The sequence below is a fragment of the Chlamydomonas reinhardtii genome, chromosome 7 (assembly GCF_000002595.2).
Source record: "Chlamydomonas reinhardtii strain CC-503 cw92 mt+ chromosome 7, whole genome shotgun sequence".
Classification (NCBI taxonomy): domain Eukaryota; kingdom Viridiplantae; phylum Chlorophyta; class Chlorophyceae; order Chlamydomonadales; family Chlamydomonadaceae; genus Chlamydomonas; species Chlamydomonas reinhardtii.
The window spans coordinates 3,982,281-3,999,802 of NC_057010.1; the positions used below are offsets into that span (position 1 = coordinate 3,982,281).

Consider the following 17,522-nt stretch of genomic DNA (forward strand, 5'->3'; position numbering starts at 1 on the left):
GGCGGCGTGTCGCCGTCGCGTCATCTCAAAAGAAGTATTCGTTGCGGGCGTGCGCGGCGGCGGCCTCCCAACTCATACACAGCCCTCTGGAGATGACGCCACCGGCGATACCGGCCGATCCAGGGGCTTCAGTGTGTCGAGTACCGTGTGCCTTGCCACCCCACTAACGCACCTGACCCCACCCGGCCGGCAGCCGCCGCCCCGTGCGGCTGCCGGTTTCATGACGGGTGTGGGGAACCGCAATGCGGTCCGCATCCGTCACCTGCTTGCTGTTTGCACCCCTTGCCTCCTTGTCCGCGTTTGCTTGCGTCCCGTGCCGCCCCTTCGGAGGATTCGTTTGTGTTTGCTGCTTGTGGCTTCCTGGTGTCGCACGGCATGCACCGCACGCGCCCATGCCGACCGCAGTGCGCCCGGGATGAGCCATGCAGAGATCGCGCTGTCGTTACTTCCTCGGCCGCCCGGCGCACTTGCTCATTTAACCGCATCCATCACTTCCCCGTACCAAGAGTTCTTCCTTTAGTCACCCCACGCAGCGCACAGCCACAGCCCGCAGCCCGGCTTGCGCACCATGTCCTCGCGGTTGCTTTGGGGTTGACGTTGCTTGCCTCGCGCCTAGCGCCATAGCTTCTACGCTGCAGTGCATCACGCCTCCTGTCCCTCCCTCCCTCCCATACATGTCGTGCTGGGCACCGGTGGCGCTGGTGTTCTCCAGGTTGGTTTCGGGCGCATCCTTTCTGGTAGTCCCAACGCCAGCCCGGCCGGCGTCGTCCAGCCCAGCCATCCCAATCAGGGGTGCGGGGTGGCCAACTCGCCCCATGTGATCGGCAACGGTCGGCAACCGCCCCCAATTCCCAGTTGCGACCAGGCCCCGGCCCGATTTCTTTGCATAGACCTATAAGGAGTACCCCATAGAAGACCCCTGGCGCGCCGGGCGACTAGTTTACTGGCCTTTGACGAAACTTGACCATTTGAACAGCATTACCGCATTTCCAGCCTCGATGCAGCGCCCGGTGCGCCAGGTGACCATCTAGAAGTGTTACGAAGTAGATGGAGCGAAGCGGACAAGGCGGTCGCTGTTGGCTGCTCTGGGCGCTGGAGGGCTCTGCTCTGACGGTAGGGTCGCCGGCACCGCCCTTAGTCTTGTTCCGATGAATGATATGGGCTATCCTTTGCTCCTATATTTAGCCTAGCGCATCGGGCATATCATCTGAGGCGTCGCTGGCTTTGGTTGGTTCACATTTTAACGCTCTGCTGCTTCTTATACCTGTATCAAGCCTTTCCGCTATTACCTATACCATATCAACGAGGTGGTCACGGACGAAATCTGCAAAGCGTTGCCCGCGCGTCCAGGATTTTAGCTCGCAGTTTGAACCGGGGGTCCGGGTGCAGAGGGGCCAGCTTTTGGTACCCGCTACCAGCACCACATGCATCAACACCAGGGATCATGGCACCTGCAGCGCACTGCAGTTTAACCAATGCAGTTTCGAACTCGGGGCGTCATGCAACATTCCTTGCACGGCATAAATTGTTTGCCTTGGCTCGTTCCGCTATTTCTAGTATACTCAGGATGCCGATTGACTGGATGGAGGGCCGAGCGCACCTACGGCACGCCAGCCATGTCAGCTCGCAGCATCGGGATGCACTGGCCCCGGGCAAACGCATGCATACAGCCGTGCCCACATTGTGTTTTGTTATCATATGAGCATATGGTCAACATAGGGCTAGTTCCCTGTGGTTAACAACGCCCGGTCTGGTGGTGGCGTGCCGATTGCATGTCATCGACCCACATTCCTAACCATTACTTGCTGTTATCTGAGGTGTATGAATTGGGTTCTCTGTTGTGCATGCAGGCGTTCGCTGCAATGGGCGTCGAGAAGGGCTGGTGCGTTCTATGCGGCACGTACGTCAAGTCGAAGGACCTTTCGCCACCCTTTCCACGGGCGGCATGCGCCCCGACTACTGCAATGGAACCGGCGATTGCTGTTCTTACGTGCGGGCGGGCGGGGCCGCGGCAGGGGCAGGGGCAGGGGCCGCGCACAGCCCGCTGCTGACAAGGACGCGCCGGCGGCCAGCATGGACAGTGGCCGAGGGCGGGGCCGTGGACAGGGCCGGGGCCGGGGTGGAACAGGCGGACAGGACACCAACACCCAGCCCATGGATGTTGACGGACCTGGTGATGCGCGTATGGCGGTGGCGTCGGAGCCGGAGCCCGAGCAGCTGCGCACCCAACCTAAGCGTGTGCGCTTTCAGCCCAAGCGCCTTCAGGCCATGTCTCCGGCGAAGCCGGCTGACAAGCGCAAGCGCCCATGAGCATATGTCTCCCAAATGCACACGTATTTAGCGACTCATCTACACATGCTGTTCCAAAGTGTGCCTCCTGGTGTTTTTTGGGGGTCTGGCGTGCGCCCCAGCCCGCTTTCAAGGCTGCGACCAAGTGTAACTGACTATTTGCGCCCTGACGCCCCACCCAGCGGCGCGCCATTAATTATTAAGAGCGTTTGCTGTGAGAAAACGCTGGTCAAAGCAGATGCACTTTGTGGGGTGGGTGAACGAAACGCGTTGACTCTTATGTTGAAGAATAGCCAGCTCGCCCAGCACCTTTACTTTTTTGCAAGCGCCAAGATCGGCTGAAGGGATGCGAAGCGCGGGACCGGTTGGCCCCCCATTGTGCAACCTTCCCAAGGGGCCTATGCGCGATGCATAGTATATTTTGAGTAGATCGGAGTGATCTGTATTCTCTACGCGCGGACGGTTCCCCTGAAGCGCAGCGAGCGAGCCAAATGCACCACCAGCAAGCTTGCCCGCGGACGCGACTCTCTGGGCATCACTGAGATCATGGGATGTTTTGAATAAGTATCTATCTGTAGAACATATTATGTGCGCACAGTGCTCCCTGCTGACTGGTTGACTGACAGAAGTGAGACAGACTCCTTAATCGCTCAATCTTTGCGGTTTGGCATTCGTCATACTACAATTGGATGCCCTCTATATAGCTGGTGTGCTTGCCATTGTCTACTCGCCCCGCACGAACGTGACTGACGCGCGCGCCTGGCGTCTTCGCCGCCCGTCCGTTCGCGCGCCAGCACCCTCCTGCGAGCGCCCCCGCCCCCCCCCCCGAAACCCCCTCCCCTTGGCGTGGGAACACCGCCCGTCCTTATGTGCTGGTGCCTTCACTACCATACGACACTTGCATCCCGTGCGGGGGGAGGGAGTGCCCCTCCCCCCAACACCCCCCCTCCCCATCGGCGCAAAACTTCCGCAAAGATGAGTGGCCAGGGGCTGAGTTACAGTATATTTCATGCATTCATGATGGCTGCTTTCATACTGAGCAATGAAAGTGAAGTACAAAAACAACGTGCATTTGATTGTGTGACGCGGGATACACCACGAATAAGTACCCCTTTTTAATTGCAGTAGTAACCTAGTGCAAATGACGTACGATATGGTCTGAGGAGTGGTATGCCACGTTCGAGGTGGGTTAAGGGTATGTCACGTTCGAGGTGGGGGAGGCGCTGGAGGGGATGGAGAGGTCACAGGGCAAGCAATGCCGATGCATGGGAAGTGTGTTAGAGCTATATGTGTATGTACGGTATGCGTGGATGCATGCAAAGGGCGCATGGAGCATTTCATCCGCCTGCAACGAGTGAAAAGGGCGAGGAGCATGGAGTGGCAGGGGTGCCTAGGTGCGCGTGGGTGCGCTAGCAAGGGACCTGGTTTGGCACATGTGTTTGGGTGCTCAGTTTAGCAAGCCTGCACTGTGAATCCATCATGTAACCAGCAAGCTCCAGGCGCATCAGCCGGGTGGGCGGGGATGGCTTAGTGCCGGTCGCGGGGAGTACGAGGGGCAAAGTGCCCAGCGGCTTAACACAGCCTGCACAGGGGGGCGCGAAGTTGGCGACGTCCGGCAAGGCCGTCCTGAACCGGCCCCACTTGTTTTATGCGCCCACATTGGTTGTTACATGTCAAGTATCAAAGCGGCGTCGGCGGCTGCTATTGCGCAGTCTTGCTTTTGAACTCCGGCTTGAAATTGCACCTCGCCGGTCGCATGGAAGCCCCTCCCTGCTTGTAGTAGGCCCCCGAAGTCCTGGAACAAAGCTGCTTCAGACCTCCAGTACATAACAGGTCCATAGGCTGCTATTGTGCAGCTCTCCCTGCCTCCAAGCCGAGGTTCCAATTTGCGTCGGCAAGCATGTTTTCGACCACCGTCATATAGTCGCCCGGCGCGCCAGGGGTCTTCTATGGGGTACTCCTTATAGGTCTATGCAAAGAAATCGGGCCGGGGCCTGGTCGCAACTGGGAATTGGGGGCGGTTGCCGACCGTTGCCGATCACATGGGGCGAGTTGGCCACCCCGCACCCCTGATCCCAATACAGCAGCCACCTTCCGTCAGCCAGCCATGGGCGCGACCGTCCACAGCGTTTACCGTTGGTTACGAGGTAACATGTGAATTCGCAACTTGCGCAACTGACTGCCTACTCTCGTGCCGCCTGCAAGCCCACTCCGCCTTCCGCTCTGGTCTACGTACGCATTAGTTCCACAACACTAGTCAATAAATGCGTATTGGAGAAGGGTAATGCCATCAGGGGGTTAGGAAACAAAGTGCCAGACCCCATGGCCCATGCCCCGAAGTCCCCTCGAGAGGACGTCCGGCACAGACAAAACCTTGTTGTTTAGGGGTTAAATCCCTCCATTGTAATACAATGTGGTGCGGATCAACTCCTCTTGACGAGCGCCATCACGCTGTATCATGGGCGGTCCTGTTCTGAGACTTCAGTCGCACGCGAGGTTCAATCCACGGGAATCCCCACGACCCAGCCCACCTTATGCTGCGTCTGGCCCCCAGTTCTGCTTGGGGGGCGCATGGGGGGCGCATGGGGTAAGAATCTGAGCTTTCTACCTACCCAAAGCCCGTCAAGGCCCTAAACCCAGTGGTCGTGTCTTCCGTTTACTCATCTTATTGACGAGTGTTGCGGAACTAATGCGTACTTAGGCCAGAGCGGAAGGCGGAGTGGGCTTGCAGGCGGCACGAGAGTAGGCAGTCAGCAGCGCAGAAGTTTGCCCCGAAGCCGCCAAGATCGGAGAACACGGCAGATGGGCCAGCACGCCGTAGCAGACCACGAGTAACTTGAAGTCTGGCAAAGTAACGTAACGAGCGTGCAGCAGCTCTTACAATTAGGACGTGAACGTGACGGTCCGTACTCGTCGATTGCCAGTTCGTAGGCCGTAGGCCGTACCAGCGAATCTGAAACGCGCCACGCTTTCGCACCCCCGTGCGGTGATGACGTCTGGATGACTTTGACATAGCCCTGTCACAGGAACTCATCATAAGCATTCTATCATACATGCAACGTGAGGACGGTCGCAGACAAGAGACAGTCGTTTGACGCTTAAGCAGACCTGACGCACGGATGCGGCGAGCCACATTGTCTGCGTTATCTTGTGTATATAGCTTTGTGGTGGCATGTGTGTTGGCTGCGGCTGCCGACGAGCAGCTATGGAGCGACGATTCGCCTGGCACCCGAGTCACACGGACAGCACTGGAGTTTCGTGACGCATTGGCCGATGCTTCTATATCAGAAGTGTTAATCGATACAGTAACAATTAGCATCAACGACACGGCCGTGTGGGGGCCAACGATAAGCATCACTCGAAATGTGACGATTCGAGCCCGAGATATGGCGCAGAATCGATACCCAGTCATAAACATTGGCACAGCGGTGAGGTCTGCGGCCACAGGCCTAGGTTCGGAGGGTGAGGCGTGCAGTTCGCACCAGTCGCATGCAGCTCGTTGGCCTACCTGTGGGTTTCCTCTGATTAACCGCATGCGGATCTGGCTCTCCACCACGGCAGGTTATGCTGTTTTCCATTGGGCCAGGCTACTTCATGACTTGGATCGGCATCGGCGTGAGTGGTTGAAGCGTGCAGGGGAGACCTGCGTGAGTGCCTGGCCAGCTGCCCGGCGGCCCCGGGATCGGGCGCAGTGGCGGCCCGCACTTGCACGTCAGCTAATGCACAGGGGACCGCATTGCAGACCGCAGTCATCGAGTTCCGCGTGCCGTAATGTGAACTTCGCAATGTGTAACCTACCTAGCGCTTTCATACGTTGTAGGTGTTTTACGACCATGCGACGCTGGGACCTGGGGTGCGGGCTTATCGGCTTTCCCCGGGTGCCCGGATAGTCTACGACAAGTGCTTAATAAGGCGGCTGATTGGGCTTCCCTACGAGGTGAGCTCACCAGTCAGCAGATGGGGGCTCCTACGCCGCCGCTCATACAGGCTCATGGCCAGTCAAAGCTATACCCGCACGCACGTTAGCCTGCTGCGGTGTGCTTTGTGCATACGCGCTGCATACGGCCACGCATATGCTTTGTGTTCTAGCCTCCACTCAAGCTGCTGTGCGTTGCTTGCATTCGCAGGATGCAATTCGGAATGCTGAGTCTCTCATACGGCCCGCGGCCTTCCCGGGAAACCAGACCGTATTGCTTGTGAACAACGTCACACTTCTCACCAGCGAGCCGGAGCCGCGTGTGTTGGACCGCGCTACTCTGCTGGTTGACTACGCGGGCTCCGTGGCGCCTGACACGTGGGTATGGGCCTGCGTACTGTATTATAGGGAGTCCCTCAGCGGGTTCACAGGTCACAGGTCATGTTGGGCAGTCCCCTGACGGTGTCATTTGAGAGTATCTGTAACGGAAGCGTTTATCTGCATGCCGCCATCCATCACCATCATGTACACCACACCATCGAAATGCTCGAAGATGCAAGTGCGCTACCGCTCCACCTGGACATGACCAGGAGTCCCTTAAACTTAAAGTCACTTATTCCTCCCGCCACCCCGCATTCACATTCTACACAAAGCCCAAGCACACTAACAAACATCGGATCACACTGTCAAACGCGACGCTTCTTAGCCGCCGAGATCTTGACCTTGGTCTTGGCGGAGCGCTTCTTGCCGCCCGTCTTGGCGTGCGCGCCTTCTTGGCTGCCGAGATCTTGAGCAAGAAGCGCTCTGCCGAGACCAAGGCCAAGATGAAGGGCAACACCAACGGCGCGGCCCACACTGGCCCACCGAGCGAGATCCACCGAGCGAGCGAGCACGCACCTTCAGCGCCTTCTTAAAGGAGTTGCGGACGGGCTCAAACGGCCCGCCGCCGCCCACAGGGATGTTGCAGCGCGGGTTGGCGGCCTGCGCTGCCATTGGGCATGGGGGAAGAAACGCCTTCACGGCCTGGGCCACCAGCTGCTTGTCATACGTGACTGGAGGCATGGCTAGCACTGCTGCGGCCTTGGGCTGTCAGGGTATTGTGTTCGTGGGCGCCAGAGGAGCCAAATACTGAGCCCTAATACTTTGGGGGCATGTCGCACCCGTGGAGGGCACTGTAGCAATGGCGGCGGTGGTGGCTCGGGATCATTAATGTTTATAGTGTACCGTAACCGATGCCGTAGAACAGGGGAACCGACTGCGATATACTCGCCCTTAAGGCAACCCAGCCTTGCATCCAAGGTCCAGCACTCCCTAGCTCGCCTGCGGCCCATCCACATGGCTTGCTGTGGCTTGCACCACGCACGCAACCGCTGGTGAATCCTGGCCACGTCTAGGCCCACACGTACTATATGCGGCAGATGCACTCACCGCAAAAGAATTTTACAAACTGTACAAACCACCCGTCCCTTCTACGTTTGAACTGTTGGCGCACGCAGCTCGATGGCATCCCAAGGCCTTTTCTTCGGTGGCTACGACGTGTGGATACACGGCCCCAGTTACTTCATTAACGGTGGGTGAATCATGACGAGCCCCGCCAGCACACACATGTCGTGTTTCTGCATAGGTATGTAATGCGCCCTCCGCTGTGGTTTACCGCTATGCGCACTGAACCGCTGCTTGTTTGCCCCCAGAATACTTTGTCAACGCGACCTGCCTCGCCACCCGTCCAAGCAGCGAATGTGTGGCCCTTTTGCTCAATGATATTGAGTTGGAAAAGGCCCGGAAGGAGGCAGCAAAGCAGGCGGCTGCGGACAGCGGCAGTGGCGGTGAGGACAACACGGCCACGGTGAGTGCGTGATGTGGCTTGGGTTGCGCATCGTGAACTGCCTGGCACGTATGGGTATCTGATACAGTCTTGGGCGCCTAGCACTCTGCTATTCCCCATTCAGCTGCTCTGGCCTATGCTTGTGTCGTTGCATCTCCGCCCGACCCAGATCGTGGTTGCTGTGGTGGTGCCGGTGGGCTCCGTGCTCCTGGCGGCTCTGGTGGGGTCCATCTGGTGGGCGCGCCGCAACAGGCGGCGGGAGCTCGAGCAGCGGCAGCGCGTCAAAGCCGCCGCGGACAAAGCAGCAGACTTGGAGGCGGGCGACCCACGGGAGAAGACGGGCTCTGGCGGCGGGCGGCTGGGAGTGCTTGCAGGCGGCTTGAGACGCAGCGGCGACGGCGACGTGTTCCTAGGGGTGGAGGGGGAGCACGGCCTGCCGCAATGGTCAGAGGCGGCACATCTTGAGGCGGTGAGGCGAGGGGACATGTACTCAAACTTACTCGCATTACGGTCGCGTGTGTATCTCACGTGCGTGCTATCACCGCTCGCCGCCTGTTGTCCTGGTCCCTGGCACCTCGGCATGTGACCTTGAAACCATGCAGCAGCACGTTTGCTGGCTTGTCGTGCCCGCCCGCAGGATGATGTTGGAGACAAGTCCCAGCATACTCCTCTCACCAAGCCGGCCGCCTGCAGCAGGCAGCGGATTTCGGACAACGCAAGCAGCACTACCGACACGGAGGCAGGCGCCTGCTCCGGCAACAGCAGCGCCGACCTGCAGCCTACGCCTCACCTGCAGCCGCCGCCTGCTGTGCTGTCCGCCGGCCTGGAGGGGCGCCAGGACGGAGAGGAGGGGCTGGCGCAGGCAGGCCAGCAGGAGCACCCCAGCGGGAAGGAAGGGCACACGCAGATGTACACTGGGGGCCACAGCAGCTCTCTGGATCCCTCTCAGGACACCAGAATGAGTGCCCTCCGCATGAAACCCATTTTCACGCGCACGCTGGATGCCGCACCTTACTTCATGTCTGGGGCTGCAGCTGTTGGCCAGTCAATCAAAGCGCTTACTGCCTTCAGTGGAACGGATTTACAAGGTAGCACGGTGAATGTGAAGCCCCCGCCTGACCACGTTTCATCGCCAGAGGAGGTTGTAGCAGAGCTGGGCGCAATGGTGAAGGAGCTCCGGAGCAACGCGAACCACGTGGCGATTGTGCTCGAGGGCGTGTTGGGGCACGGCTCGTTCGGCACCGTGTACAAGGGTGCGTGGGGTGTCTTCGGACGGATGGGGCCTTAAGGACTTTGCCAGTGGAGCTGCCCAACACGTCTCGAGTAGCTTCACTCTGTAACCACACTTGCGTCGCCTTCCGCAGGCACGTGGCAGGGCTTGCCTGTGGCGATCAAGACGGTTGTGTTCTCAGCCAACCAGGAGAGCCGCAGGCATGCCCTAAAAGAGGCGGCACTGTGAGTGGTATGAGTTTCATGGGCGCTGGTGCGAAGTCTGCAATAAGTGGCCTATCAATGTCTGCGGCGTGTCAAAGCACGCACCCGGGCTCTGGTCACAACTGGTTACCTCAACTTGAACACGTGCCCGTCTTTTCATGCATCCCGCTGTGCAGATGCCAGAGCATCGGCCACCCCAACGTCATCGTAAGTGGTGGGAAACGCTGTACTGTGTGGTTTGGAGCCCTAACCCGGCGTAACAATGCTCATGTCATATGCTGTTCGTACTGGGGCTTAGGCATTGGCTTGAGCCTGGAATGAAACTGCAGTGATCCCCTACCACTCACGCCGTGCAGGCCACTTACGCGACCGAGCTGCAGCCTATTGGGGTTTTGCCCAGCCGTGACAAGTCATCTGACCGGGTGTCGCCTTCTGACGACCCCAGCTCTAGCCAGAAAACATCACACCTCAACATCACGGTGAGGTTTCCTTACGAGCTGTCATCGCGCTCATCGCTGAGTTTCATTTCTTCTTCTGTTCATCGACATCATGATGCCATGATCACATGTGCACGCCCACAGGACTGGCGTCTGTACATCATCCAGGAGTTTGCGGACGGGGGGCCGCTGGCCAACCTGTACGGACACCGCGCGCTGTGGCTCTCGCCCGGCGTCGTCAACCTGGTGCGTGGCGGGCGAGACTGTGCTGGGTTCAACAGGCTTTTGCCCCGACTGCATTAGCCGACGTGTCTATCTGCCTACTCTTCTCATCCGCGTGCAGGCGGCGGTGGTGCCCCTGGCCCTGGGCATCGCCCGCGCCCTGGCGCATCTGCACTCCAAGCGCATCGTGCACGGCGACCTCAACCCCAACAACGTGCTGCTGAAGCAGGACCCCGCGCAGCCGTCTGGATACGGGGTCAAGGTCGGAGACTTCGGCCTCAGGTGCGTGAGGGCAGCCGCTGCTGGGACATTGGTTACCTACTGCTGGTGCACTCGCCGAGCCCCCACAACACTTAATACTTATGCGGGGGTTTCTTTGATGGGACGCAGTGTGCTGCTGCCTCACGACCGCACGCATCTGAGCAATATCGTCATGGGTACCATGTTCTACATCTGTCCTGAGGTGGCCTGCAAGGTGCGTTAAGAAGCCCACTGCGCATAGCGTGGATGCCTGCAACTCCACACCCATGGCATTGTCCTGCTTGCTTAAGACTGGTGCCAACGGCACCGCTTTGCCGTCTTTACTTGCTACTTACCAGCCCATGCCGCTTTCATGCATTAACAGGGCCATGTGGGACCGCCCGCGGACGGTGAGCACGCAGCAGCAGGGTAAACATAGCCGCATGCCAGGGCAAACCACCAAACTCACTTGAGGGCACGTGACCGCGACCATCCATCCAGGCTTTTGGTTTCTGACACGCTGTACGGTTCGCCATACCTGCGCCCCGCAGTGTTTTCTCTGGGCGTCATCTTGTGGGAGCTGTACCATGGCCGGCGTGCGGGAATACGGACCCAGGAGGTGTGTACACGTGTGTCATGCCTGCGGGCTTGGTGACGTCTCCTCCGAGCGCTAGGGCCTGACGAATGCACGGCCCGTCTAAGTGCGCTCGTTGAATAAGGTCAGATCTGACACCTTGCTTTTAACACGCACCCGCAGGGCCCCCGATACTGTAGCAACTTCCCGTCCTTCCCGCCGGGCTGCCCCGAGGTGAGCGAGCCGCAATTACGGTAACACAGCGATGTAGCGGCATCAATCAGAAGTTTTGCAAGCCCACTACGCTAGCCGCTGACCCGCTCCTGCCTTCATTCGCCTTCCCATCCATAGGAGTACCGGAGGATCACGTTGCACTGCATGCAGCGTCGTCCGCAAGACCGGCCGGACGCGGTCACCATTGTCAGCACGCTGCAGCGCCTGCTAGATAACCTCGGTGCTGCGTGACAATTTACTGGGCCAGGTGCCGCAGTGGCCACGTGCGAGGAGGGGTGGTTTTGTGGCGCTGGCAGCGCCGTCGGGGACTTGTAAAGCTTATCAGTATTGAGGCACATGTGCGTGCATGAATGATAGCAAACCGCTCGCGCACGCACACACGCGCGCGCTCCCTGGGCATGCTACTTTTGTTGATTTGCAAGTAGAGCTCGCATGCATGGCGTGACAAATTCGTGTGAATTCACTCGAAGATCCAACTTGGATCTTTGCTTGGCAACCTCGCAATGTGCGGTGACAAAGCAGCCTCTGGTCAACCGGAACTTTGAGTGAGCACTGCTTTCCGGAGATGGCTACATCTTTTTGCACCACTTGAGGGTGTTATTCGGAGTGCAATGTAGCATGACTTACAATGGAGAAGCCGGGTGCACCCCTGGCCTGCGGCACGTCTGCTTGTCGAAGGAATGAGAAGCCAGGGGTTAGGGGCCCTGGACCCCTGGTTTCTTCGTTGAATCTGGCCGTCATATACGCATGGCGTTGCCTTTCAGTACTGTGCGCACGCGTTGGGGAACGCGTGCTTGAAATGTTGTTCGAAGTCAAACTACTGCCTGCTGGTTATTGACATGCGTGTGGTCACAACAACGTGACAGAACTACTTCCCGTGAATTGCTAACAAAACACACTTCAAGTGTGTGGGGAGGCGTATAGGGCCTGGCCTTGCATGCGTTTTCACAACAACGTGGGTACGGTGGGCCATCTTTATTTGCTTAATATTCGTAGACTTGAAGGCGGAGTGCATGCCTCCGGTGCTGGTGATCACGCCGTGCATACGCCTATGGCTTTTGTACAGCCACCTGGAGGAATAAATACTAGATTGGCGAGCGTACCGCACTGCATAACCTTTGGGTGAAGGACAGCGGGGTGGCATCCACAAGAAGAATCGTGGGGGTGGTGCGGACGGCACGTGTGCGGACGGATTGAGGGCCCCAAAACACGACGAACATTGCAACTGCGCTGAACCGTACTGTTATTTCTGGGATGGGGGTAATAAGGCAAGGCGTAAGATTAAGGTGGAGAGCAATGAAAGTCGCGCAACGGGTATAGGGAGGATTGGAGGAATATGGGGAGCGTAAGCTTGACGCTAACCCGTACGCTCGGTTGAGTAAGACCAAACTTACTGTATTTGGCGTGAGGGCACGGTGTGTACAGTGGTGCGCAGTACGGTACCTGCAGGCACCCGCACAAGGCTGCACGCCTGCACAGCGGCCTGTGTGCCATGTTTGGGGCTGAGCCCCGAGAGCGGCCGATGTCTGACTAGAGTTTCGACCAAGGTAGAAACTCTATTAGTAATGGATGCGGATGTTACAGAGGGGACAGTCCCAGCTCCCGAAGACGCCGAGCCATCACATGCTATCAGGGCCCAACCCCGACTTTGCTGCAAACCCTCCCGCGGGCAAAGTCCGTGTGACTCCGCGCACAGTGAGTCCTAGCCAAGCCTCAACCCGCCTTAGCCCCACCGCTGTGCCTCAACGCCACAAGCCTAGGCACAGGAGTGCCGGGAAACGTCTAGGCCGCAGGACACACGCACAGCGCACGCACTAACCAGGGCGCAAGCGTCCAGGTACTAGAACGGTCGCCCACACGTGCATCCTGCCCACACACAGAGCCACCAACCACGCACAACCTCTCACGGCGAGGGGGGCGGGGAATCAGCGTCATACGGCAAGCGCAAAACCATGCCGTCACCAACAGCCCGAGACATGAAGGGATGCGCAAACGGCACAGCGTCCCAACCCTTTGGCCTGATACCCAAAGTCACAAACGTCTGGAGACGACCCCAGAAGTCAGCTACGACGGCAAGTCCAATGCTCAGCACCCGGGCCGACGGCAGCTTCGCTCGCGCCGCCAACCCGGCCATAACCACACGCTGCCGACCAAAGTCCAGGGCAGACATAGCAGCGAGACACACCACATCCCACACAGGTGGCGCAAGCCCCGCAGGCGGGCGCACTAACCACAACTCCTCACGAGAGAAGGCACTTAGAGCCTCCTCCGGCAGGAAACCCATAGCCATCCCCATACTTTCCCGCAGTGACAGCGCAACAGTGCAGTCCCAAAACCAGTGACGCCGGTCCCCATCCTGCATGTCCACCCCACACGCCCAACACGGGTCAACAGTAACGCCTCGCGCCCGCTCGCTAGCATGCCGTGGAAACGCCCAGCAAGCGTTGGCGGCCACACGCCACAGTGCTTCCTTATGATGATTCTCCCATTTCAGCGACCACAAGCGGGCCAAGGTGCACACGAAGGCCCCCGCCGCCAGGGCAGCCCCCACCCCCGACACACCCGCATCGCACACATACTGCAAATGCTTAGCCTTCAGGGCGGCTAACTGTGGAGCCATTTGTAGCACGGTCCCCGCCTTCACCGTATAGGCAGTGAGCAGGATGGGCGGCCCCCCGCACTGCAACCATCCGAGTCCCCGCACCACCCGTTGCACCGACGCCGCCGTAGCACTCACGACGTCGGCCACCGGGAGCGGCAGCGCGGCGGCAGGCCCCCGAGCCAGCTGGGCCGCACGCGCGGCGGCAGCCCAGCCAGCGGGAAGAAGGGCCATCGCCGCCGCAAACCGGTCGGCCGCCTCTTGAGGCGACGCCGGCCCCGGCAGGGGCGACGGCAGGCGTGCCCGCGTGCTCCAGTGCAGCACCCGCCTCCACACAGCAGTCACATACATATCCGCACTCGCTTCACCAGACCGGGAGCCCTCCGCCCAAGGGCTTGTCAATGCCTGCCGCAGTTCGTTCAGGCCGTCATGCGCTGCAACCAGCTGGCCCACACACGCCAGTCCCGGCAGAGCGAACAAATCCGCGAAAGCCAATTCCCACGTGCGGCCGTCCACACACAGCGCCGGGTTAGCCCACAACGGCACATGACTCACCCACGCGCCCGGCTCGGGCGGCGCCACAAGAGTCACCGCGGGCAATGCAGTCATGGCTTTCAGCAGGCGCGCAAACGGCTTGCCCGCCGGGGTGAGCGGCTTATTCAGCACACGGTCCGCGGCCCCCCGCACCAAGAAACGCAGGGGCGTTGCCGCCGGGTGCACCTGGCGCAGCCACGCCGCCGCGACCCGGGTCCACGGGGGCACGTACGGCAGCAGACCACACACACCCAACACACACCGGACCGCGAGACCGGCTTGCCGCGCTTGCACATGCGGCACCAGCGGCAACAGGCCCGCCCCCCCCACCGCCGGAGGCAGTTGCATAAGGTCAATGGAGAGGCCAACCGGGCGTGCATGTGGGCTGGCATCAAACTGGGCCGGCGACAGTCGCCGATCCACCACCGCCGCCACCCTGGCTAGCAGCCGGTCCACAACGTACAGTTGGGGGAGACCCGCAAATTCCAAATGATACAGGACCTTGCCCAAAGCATAAGCCGACGCCGCGGCCGCCCGACCAAACATGGACACGGGCATGCGCGCGATTTTGCTCAGCACCCCCATCACGGCCTCAAACGTAACTGGTGGGGAGCATGCGCCCCAATCCCCGTAATGCACCCCTAGTGACTTGGCCGCCGGCACCACACGCCAGCCAGGGGGCAGGGGCGGGCCAGCCATGCCGGCCGGCAGGGCGCCAGCACCGCCGACCGTCCCCATCACCATCAGTTCAACTTTAGTCATATTTAACCGTTGTCCAGACGCCCGCCGAAACACATCCATGTCCGCCAGGAACCCCGGCACCGCCTGAAACCCCTCCAGAAACGGCGTGCAATCATCCGCATACTGGGACGCCAGCACCGACGCAAGGTTAGCGAGCACACCATGCCCCCGGCTGCGTAGCCATGACAGAAGGGCTTGTGCCACAGCGAGGTAGAGCAACGGAGCCAACGGGCAGCCCTGCCGCACGCCCGCCATCAACGGCACCCATCCTGACACACGTCCATTCACCAACGCCGCCCCACGTGTATCAGTTAACAGGCGGGACACCCACGTAAGAAAGCCCGCCCCCACGCCCATGCGCTCCAGACACGCGAGCAGAAAAGAGCGGTCCACCGTATCATACGCCTTGTAAAAGTCGAGGAAGGCCGCCACAGCCGGGGCCTTTTTGGCGGCTTTCAACAGGCCAGGCGGAGTAAGTTGGAGCAAGAGGACGTTATCGGCAATGCGACGGTCCGTCAGAAACGCAGTTTGCTCAGGGTCTATGACACGCCCAAACACCGGTTGCAGTCGCAAGCACAACACCCGGGCAAGGGTGCGGTAATCGGTATCCGTCAGCGTGATGGGGCGATAATTAGAGGGCTCGGTAGGGTCGCCCGACTTAAAGAAGAAAGACCACACGCCATCCAGGAGCCCGTCAGGCACCCCAGCCCCCTCCCCCACCGCCGTAAACACATCCGCTAGGACCGGCGCAAAAACACTGTCATAGTGTTGGTATAACTCCACCGGTATGCCGTCAGGGCCCGCCGCGCGCCCAGCCGGCGCAGCGGCTAGCGCCGCGCGCACCTCCGCCGCCGAGACCGCAACCCGCCCCAGCTGATCCGCCTCTTCGGCTGTACACCGGCGCCCGTGCTGTTGCAGCGCATCCAGGACTTGCGTGCGGGCATCCGGAGCGGGCGGCGGCGCGGCACTGACGTCCCTCCAGTACCGCGCCATCACCTGCCCCATGACCGTCGGGTCGGATGTAGTGGTGCCATTGGGCTGTTTCAACTTGGCAATCACGCGCGGCCCACCCGCCGGCCGCAGCATGCGCGTGAGGAGAGGGCAGGGCTTCTCGCCGCCACGCAGCCACGCGTGGCGCGTACGTCGCGCCGCGCCGGCGGCCGCGGCCACGGCGGCCTCCGCCGCCGTGCACCGCGCCCGCACGGCCGCCTGCGCCGCCACCTGCACATCACCGCCAGCCTCCACCGCGGCGGCAGCTGCTGCCGCCGCATCAAGCGCGGCCGCCTCCCGCTGGCTGGCGGCCACACGCCTCGTAACAGCTTCCCGGCTCAGGCGGTTGGCGGACGTGGCGGCAGCCCGTTCAAGGGCCGGCCACCACTCCAGCAGCTCAACAGGATCAGTAGGGCGTGCCGCCAGGGCCGTACCCAGCCAGGCACGGTAGTCACGATCCAAGTCTTTGAAGTCCCGGAAACCGAGGTGGGCCCTGGGCAGGCTCCGAGCGGGTGGCGCGGCTTCAGGCGACGCCGCAAGGGCAACCGTCACAAGCATATGATCGGAGGGCACCCCGGCGGCGACGCCGCACTCCAGGACCTGCGGTTCGAGGCCGCCACTGCACAGAATGCGGTCCAGCCGACTCGCCCCGTGAGGGTGGAAGAAGGTACACACGCGGCGAGCCGGGTGGCGCCGCCGTAACACGTCAATGAGGCCAGGGCACGCCGCCGCCAGCGCGGCGGCTGCGGGTCCGTCGCTGCGCGCCCGGCCAGTGACGGTGTCCAGCGCCACATCTGCCACAAAGTTGAAGTCAGCTGCCAGGAGGTGCTCGCCCGAGCCCGACGCCCGAAGGCCCACCCACTCACGAATGAAAGCCTGCTGCGCTGTGGATGCCAGGGGAAAGTAGGCTGACGTCAGCGTGAAGGTGTGTCCACCCCACTGCAACTGCAAACTAACACCGCGGCCCGCCCACGCGCCAGCCGCCACCGACACGGCAGCTGCGCCGCCAGCGAGCACCATGGCGCCTTGCTGCAGGAGGCTCGACCGAATGAGGATTGCCGTACCGCCAGTAACACGACGGCCCTCCGGCTTCTGGGCCGGCGCCCAAAGTTAGTTATGGGCCCCAAAGTTCACGGTCGGTCGTTGGGATCAGGGTTCCCCAAAGTGTTATCGCGCGAAATGTCGGTGGGACAGCCAGATTTCGTTTCCGTGCCCAGGACTGGAGAGCGCGGCGCCGCCCGAGGGGCTTCACCGGCGCGCAGGCTGAGACCTGTCGGTGTCTGGTTTGCGATCTTTGCTGGCGAGCATTGCATGGCACGGTGTGTGGCTGTGGCTGGATTTACCGTACTTCGTGGTTGGCTTTAGCCTTTGCGGTCGCATCGAGCGCCGGAGGGGGGCGCAAACTTCACAGACAGTTTTATACGTAACGTTGAGACGCGGTCGGAACTTTGCTTCAGATCAATGGCAAGCTGATCCCTCAATTGTAT

General features: G+C 60.5%; 2 protein-coding genes across 3 annotated transcripts; one reads left to right on the forward strand and one right to left on the reverse strand.

The window, feature by feature from the left end:
* The first annotated feature begins 5,337 nt into the window (after window positions 1-5,337).
* Window positions 5,338-12,729, forward strand: CHLRE_07g339850v5 (uncharacterized protein). Of its 2 annotated transcripts, XM_001692339.2 has the most exons (18): window positions 5,338-5,717; window positions 5,851-5,904; window positions 6,110-6,226; window positions 6,417-6,583; window positions 7,702-7,775; window positions 7,897-8,051; window positions 8,200-8,499; window positions 8,668-9,283; window positions 9,395-9,485; window positions 9,641-9,671; window positions 9,821-9,943; window positions 10,046-10,147; window positions 10,245-10,405; window positions 10,514-10,598; window positions 10,749-10,773; window positions 10,915-10,982; window positions 11,121-11,171; window positions 11,289-12,729. In XM_001692339.2, the coding sequence occupies exons 2-18, from the start codon at window positions 5,854-5,856 to the stop codon at window positions 11,400-11,402; spliced, it is 2,331 nt and encodes a 776-aa protein (XP_001692391.2). In that variant the 5' UTR covers window positions 5,338-5,717; window positions 5,851-5,853; the 3' UTR covers window positions 11,403-12,729. The 2 variants fall into 2 exon arrangements, with proteins under 2 accessions (XP_001692391.2, XP_042922902.1); XM_043064333.1 differs by lacking the exons at window positions 7,702-7,775; window positions 7,897-8,051; window positions 8,200-8,499; ... (9 more) ...; window positions 11,121-11,171; window positions 11,289-12,729 and having other exon boundaries at window positions 6,417-6,702.
* Window positions 6,742-7,347, reverse strand: CHLRE_07g339876v5 (uncharacterized protein). Its single transcript, XM_043064334.1, has 2 exons — window positions 7,089-7,347; window positions 6,742-7,009 (listed from the first exon to the last, which is right to left on the reverse strand). Exons 1-2 carry the CDS (start codon window positions 7,265-7,267, stop codon window positions 6,892-6,894), a joined length of 297 nt encoding a protein of 98 aa, XP_042922901.1. The 5' UTR covers window positions 7,268-7,347; the 3' UTR covers window positions 6,742-6,891.
* Window positions 12,730-17,522: the final 4,793 nt, after the last annotated feature.